We start from the raw sequence: 6,000 nt of genomic DNA on the forward strand, positions 1-6,000 counted from the left end.
CAGGCGAGCTGGCATTAACGCAAACACATGTACACGTACATGTGAATGATGCATTTAGCCCCGTCTCGACATTAGTTTACCTCATCTGTCTTTCTTACCTTTTCCCCTCTTGTTATGTGCCTCTCTCGCTCTTTCTCTCTCTCTTTTGTTGCTGCTTTGTGAGGAGAAGCTTTAGGATTTAATTACACGATGAAAATGCCTCCAGGACTTCATACCATCAGCATGTAGTGATGAAGTCTAGAGCAACTGTGAACTTTATATTGGCATTGTTAATTGTTTGGTGTACACAGAAGCAAATAGTTTCTCCAGATGAAAGCGAACTGCGCGACCAGCGCATGCAGCGTATGTCTTCAATTTACTGCCAGCGGTTTTGACCTTTCAACAAATTGGTCTCTGTGTTTTTTGATGTGTGCGATTTACATTTTTTTTACTACTTTGCGAGGCCACAAAAACGTAAAAACCTGGAAATGCGGTTGTTTGAAAGCTCTGCAGCAAGATCGCGTAACACCGAGTCTGATTTAGAGCTATTATTGGTTATGGCGCAGATAACGATCCAAGATGTTTGGCGATTAGTAGTGAGTTCATGGTTACAGGGTAGCTATATCCTTATGATATATCCTTATAATTGCTGTGAGTTAGTTGCTGACTTTAATGGCAAACTCAGTCCTCCCTTCTGTGTGTTTGTCCTCTTGCAGGCTACTCGTGACACGCTGACAGCTCACTGCTCCTCCCTCGGCGAGTCTCTGAAGAAGGAAAACGAGCTGGCGTTGATCATCGATGGCCAGACATTGAAATACGCCCTGTCCTTTGAGCTCCGCCAGGCCTTCCTTGATTTGGCATTGTCCTGCAAAGCCGTCATCTGCTGCCGGTAGGGAAAGCTCATTTATCAAATGCATATACATATACACACAGGTATTATTGGTTATCTGCAATTACTCATAAATGCATGAAGTAATTTACAAATAGAATCACAGGTTGAGCAGGTATTCATCTCTAAATGCAGCAGCCTGGGTTTGACTCCAGGCCTGTGTATCTTTCCCCAATTTCTCCCTGTCTCTGCTTCACTGCCCAATCTAACAAAGAGAAAAAGCCCAAAGAAATAATCAAAGAAATGGAAAGCGAAATGCCAGATTGTCTTTGTTTAAATCATAGAAAAAATGGGTTTCTCATAAAAAGGGCATGATGGCTGATAATCCTGTTGAAACGTGTGTTTCAACAGCGCTTTGTCCGTAACACTTTGGACAAAGTTTACAAATTACTCTGCAAAAAGTCATTTTTTTCTGTGAGGAAAACAATGACGCTCTGTACCAAACTGTTTTACAGATACACAACGTCATTGTGCTGCTGTGGGAAAGTCCCAGTGTGAGAATGAAAAATGAAAGCTTTTCCACAAACTTATATTTGCTTTAATGCAAAGTTTCTACCTGAAGTCTTTGGTTTTCTTTATTTCAATACCTCTACTCAGCTGGGGTCAAATATGTAGACTATCCAAACACAAAGGCAGCAACAAAAGAAAAAAACTAAATATAAAGACAGGCTTCTACCTCATTATCTTTTCTACTTAGACACAACTAGTGTTGCATTGCCTAGTGTGGAAATGTGAATCAGTCTGAATGCATCTGGCCACAGCTCAACAGACAGAAAAATGTAAACACACTACAGCGTGCAGAGACGTCAATCATCGTGCTACAGCCGGCTGATATTAAACAGCTGTGATTGGCCTGGCCTGGCCCGGCCCGGCCTGGCACGGGCACGGTCGAGTGAAAATCTGTTTAAGCAGGCCAGACGCTTCGTGCCAGAGATGTTAAAACACATGCTCGCAGATTTATTTGGTTCCCAGGGTCGATACCTGTGTGAACACAGCTGTTCCTCCTCAGGTGATTTCTGAGGCTGCGTGCTGTAAAGACACATTAATCTGTGACGTTTTAAATGCCCAAACAGCTCCTTTGTTCTAATGAAGTTCACAAATTCAATCATCTGTGAAAGAAAAAAAAATATACACAAGCACTTAAGAAAAAGATCCACTTCACACAGGCGGGTTTTTAAGTTGTGGATAAAGTGTCCATGTGGAGGACCTCATTACCTGCACATGTGCCAGTTTGCAAAGGTTACCAGTTGCCCACAGTCAGCAAATGAATGAGGACGATAAAAGCCTGTCCTGTTGCACAGCAGGGACGATGTAATACACTAGGCTGCTTGGAAATGTCAAAGTCATGACTCACTTACTGCCAGTACCCCTGGAATGGGCACCAACACACACACAGACACACACACACACCTAGTCATGACCGTTATATATTTCCATTGATACAAAGTGTGGTCTGTTCAATGAATGTTTACAGCATGTTCCCTTTTTTGGGTATGTTTCACTCGGCAGCAGCTGCGATGTTTAAAAAAAAAAAAAAAAAAGAGTTTCCACTCGTCTTTTTGTCTCTCTGCATGTGTGTGTGTGTGTGAGTGCAGACGTGCGTGCGCGTGTGAGCATGTGTTAGCCGGGAGGCACGTAATTGACTCTTCCTTGCACTTACAAGCCATATCCGGACTCAGGTCTCACAGGCCTTGCAAACAGCCTCAAGCTTCCTTTCCTGCATCCTTTACTTGCTATACCCTTGCCTCTCTCCCTGCATCTCTCTCTACCTTCCTCCCTCCCTCGTTCGGTTTCTCGACTCCTTCCTCCTCTGGCTAAGACACGTTAAACGTTAGCAGACTAGACTGAACAGCATCATAATTAGTTTAAGCACATCTGCTGAGCCCTTGTCTGGTTTTAAAACACATTTGAATAAGCAGGCCCTCTTTGAAAACAGCTGCACTGAAAATATATTATAATTTATCCAAAAACTGCAAAGAAATGACTGATTCTGATCAATATTTGGGTGTTGTTGGGTTTTTTTTAACAAAACAAAAAACTTGGTAGGTTTGCCAACTGCTTTGGTGTAATAGTGTCTAATTTCAAGGTTCCTGGATATCACAAAAACAACATAGATTAGAAAAAGTTCAAAGGCAAAAACGCAGCTCACTTTGTTCTGTTTTGTTGTCTTGTAATCTTACCATGATGCCATTTATCTTATGTCCCCCTGGGAGGTCCTATGCTGAGAACCAATACTCCTTTAATGAGTGGTTACGGTGAGGTTGCTGCACCGAGTGCCATAGCTTTGACGTTAAAGAGCCGGATTGTCAGTTAAGTTGTTTCTCACCTACTGTATGTGTGCGATGTTTCACCACGCGGGAATGCGTGCGCGTCTCAGGGGCCCGAGGAGCTGAGCGCACTCATATGCTTGGGTTCCCGACTCCACTGCGTGTTTGTTTATAGGAGGACTCGGTGGCTGCTTATTTTCTGCTCAGTCCCACCGTGAAGAGCGCTGGGAGCCTTTCATCTCCCCCGACTTCACTTTACACAATCGCAGACACTGTTAGCGGTGTTTAGGGGAAAGGTAGAGTGAGACAGAGAGCGCGACGAGGAGAGATTTGCGGTTTGAGGCCAAGAGACGCAAAGGCGGACTTGTGCGCGCACACACACACACCCACACACACACTTTGGATGCAGAAACAGGAAAAAACAAAGAGCAGAGGTTGATCCCATCATTCAGCAGTAGCTCTCTTTGAGGTTTCCCCCCCTCAAATATCCTGTGGTGCAGGGTGTGAGGCGTGTGTGTGCGCTGGTCTGATTTTTGCTTCATAAGCATGCCTAGCAGACCTCCCGGTTCTGTGATTCCAGCTCGACTGGGACGTGCTCTTTACATATTCATAGAGGACAGACCGTCTTTATGACCTGCAGACCTCAGCCGGATGCGTGCATGCACGCGCACGTAATTTCATTTTCCCATACCTTTATAAAAGCATCATATTTTGCTCTGCTTCCATGTGATGGCTCATACAGCTGCACAGAACTTCATTTTTCTAATATGATTACTGCAGCACTGATGAATGAGGTGGTGAGTCACTGCTTGTGCTGAGCTCCCAGTAGTTAGGCCTGTTCGTACCATACAAACAGTCATTGTGAGGGTGACTCCTCCTCTTTCAAGGAAAAGTATTGGGCACACTTTTAAGTCCAGTGTTGATTCTCAAATTCCCATCACCTAATGCATCACAGAGGCTCAGGTAATAACTATAATCAGTGAAATGTAATATAAATATTTAATAACTGGATTTGGACTAATCTCTTGTAATGCACCCAGTAGCTACTTTCTGCTGTCTGATAACTCTCAAAGCCACTTTTTTAACTCCAAGTGAGGATGATTTATTGGGTGAATCTGTACTGAAAAAGTGCCACGTTTTTTATAAAAAACACAAACATCCTGTCTTAAGATACTGTACAATGTTTTTGTTTCATACTGTACTGTAGGGAGTGCTTTGTGTGCGGCTTTAATCCCAGCCCCAGTATCACTTTTCTCCCACGTCTCGTCCTTTGGAGACATATTTGTTTTCACCGTACGACATGCAGGTAGTAATGACAAGACTCGAGTAAGCAGCGTGCATGTGAACGGCACGCAGTGGGAATGCCTCCTCATACGAAGCAGGTTTTGCAAACAGAGATGAAGACAAATTCAGTCTTAGCTGCTGTGTCCAGAATGCAAGCACTGAAAATGTAAACAGTGTGTGTGTGGGGCTGGATTGCTTTCCCACACAATCTCCGCCTAAGCTCGCCAGCCATGAGGCACGCTCTGTCCCTCGTTACACCGTCTTGCTAGTATTGAATTCTTTAAATGGCCCAGAAAAAAGAAACTCCTTTTACATATCTAAATGCATAATTCACCACGTGTATTAAGTCCTGGCATAACCAGTACCCCACCAGAAACGAAGGAATATCGTATTTCTTTGACTTTAAACGGGAAAACTCCTGCATCAGAACAGCAGCTGAATATATGTTTATAAAACTGAACTCTTACTTGTGTTTTTCTTAGAATATCCCCCTTTAAATTAGCTAAAGATAATAATTTCCTCTAAACATTCTAATAATCACGTTCTAATAGAAATCTTTAGGCTTATTATACAACATCCATCATTCACCCTCATCACCACTTTTTTTCCACATTTAAGTGCTTTTTCTATCTGACATTCGCACACATTCATACTACACATAACATAAATCCTTTATTGACCCCTGCAAGGGTAATTACTCTGCTACAGCAGCAGGTTAAAGATTAACAGTAGTACAGTCTACAATAAAAAACCGACACAGTTAAAGTAAAAGTGACACAGGCGGATAGTAAGAGCCTGAAACTGAGAGAAATACAACATTTGATATGTAGAACGGTGATTAAAAAACAAAGAAAATAAAAAATAAAATGATGTTAAGTTAAAGTAAAAAGTGAGACTGTAAAAGAGAGTAGTGCAAATTGCAGTAATAAATAATATGTGCGCTATAAATCTGAGAAACAGCTGCAAGAAGGTTTAATACAGAAATATATGTGTGTGGAATCGAATGCCCGACAGGTGTGCTCACCTGTCACAGAAAGAAGAGTTATTGTACAGTTTCACAGAGAACTGCAGGAATGATTTCCTGAGGCGTTGTTTCGGCAGCTGTGCTGAATAAAGTCTGAGGGAGAAGGAGCTCTGCTGCCTGGAGCGGGTGAGGTAGATTGTCCATGATGGAGAGCAGTTTGTTCAGTGACCTCCTGTCCGTCACTCACTCAAAGGCCTCCTGATTCTGGAAACTGATGTTCCCAGCCTTGTGAATGAGTTTGTTGATCCTGCTGGCACCGATGCTACCGCAGACTGGTAGAAGATCTCCCAACATCTGTCTTCACACTTTAATAGATCTGAGCTTTGTCAGAAAGGGAAGTATCCTCATCTTCTTCAGCGGGTTAAATTCACATGCTAGTTTGTGCTTTCTGATTTAAAGCGTTCACAGTTTCTTTCACTGGTAGGGAAAACAAATGATTACTAGGGGTAAAAACCAAACAAAAAAACCCCCCATCAGATCCCAAAGTTTTTTATTAAAGCCAAACAGAAATCCAGCACAACAGAAGGAAAATTAGCCACGGCCCTGGATGGGGCTTC

The 6,000-nt window shown here is 42.8% G+C and overlaps 1 protein-coding gene across 6 annotated transcripts in view; it reads left to right on the forward strand.

Annotated features, from left to right (window-relative positions):
• atp8a2 (ATPase phospholipid transporting 8A2) overlaps positions 1-6,000 on the forward strand; it is a 48,975-nt gene that overhangs the window by 27,443 nt on the left and 15,532 nt on the right. For all 6 annotated transcript variants that reach the window (XM_084939310.1, XM_084939308.1, XM_084939309.1 and 3 more), the window contains one exon: positions 696-868. In XM_084939310.1, coding sequence (XP_084795436.1) covers positions 696-868 — 173 coding nt within the window. The remainder of the gene's footprint in view (positions 1-695; positions 869-6,000) is intronic.

The sequence above is a fragment of the Perissodus microlepis genome, chromosome 9, assembly GCF_051167445.1.
Source record: "Perissodus microlepis isolate ML-2025 ecotype Zambia chromosome 9, ASM5116744v1, whole genome shotgun sequence".
Classification (NCBI taxonomy): domain Eukaryota; kingdom Metazoa; phylum Chordata; class Actinopteri; order Cichliformes; family Cichlidae; genus Perissodus; species Perissodus microlepis.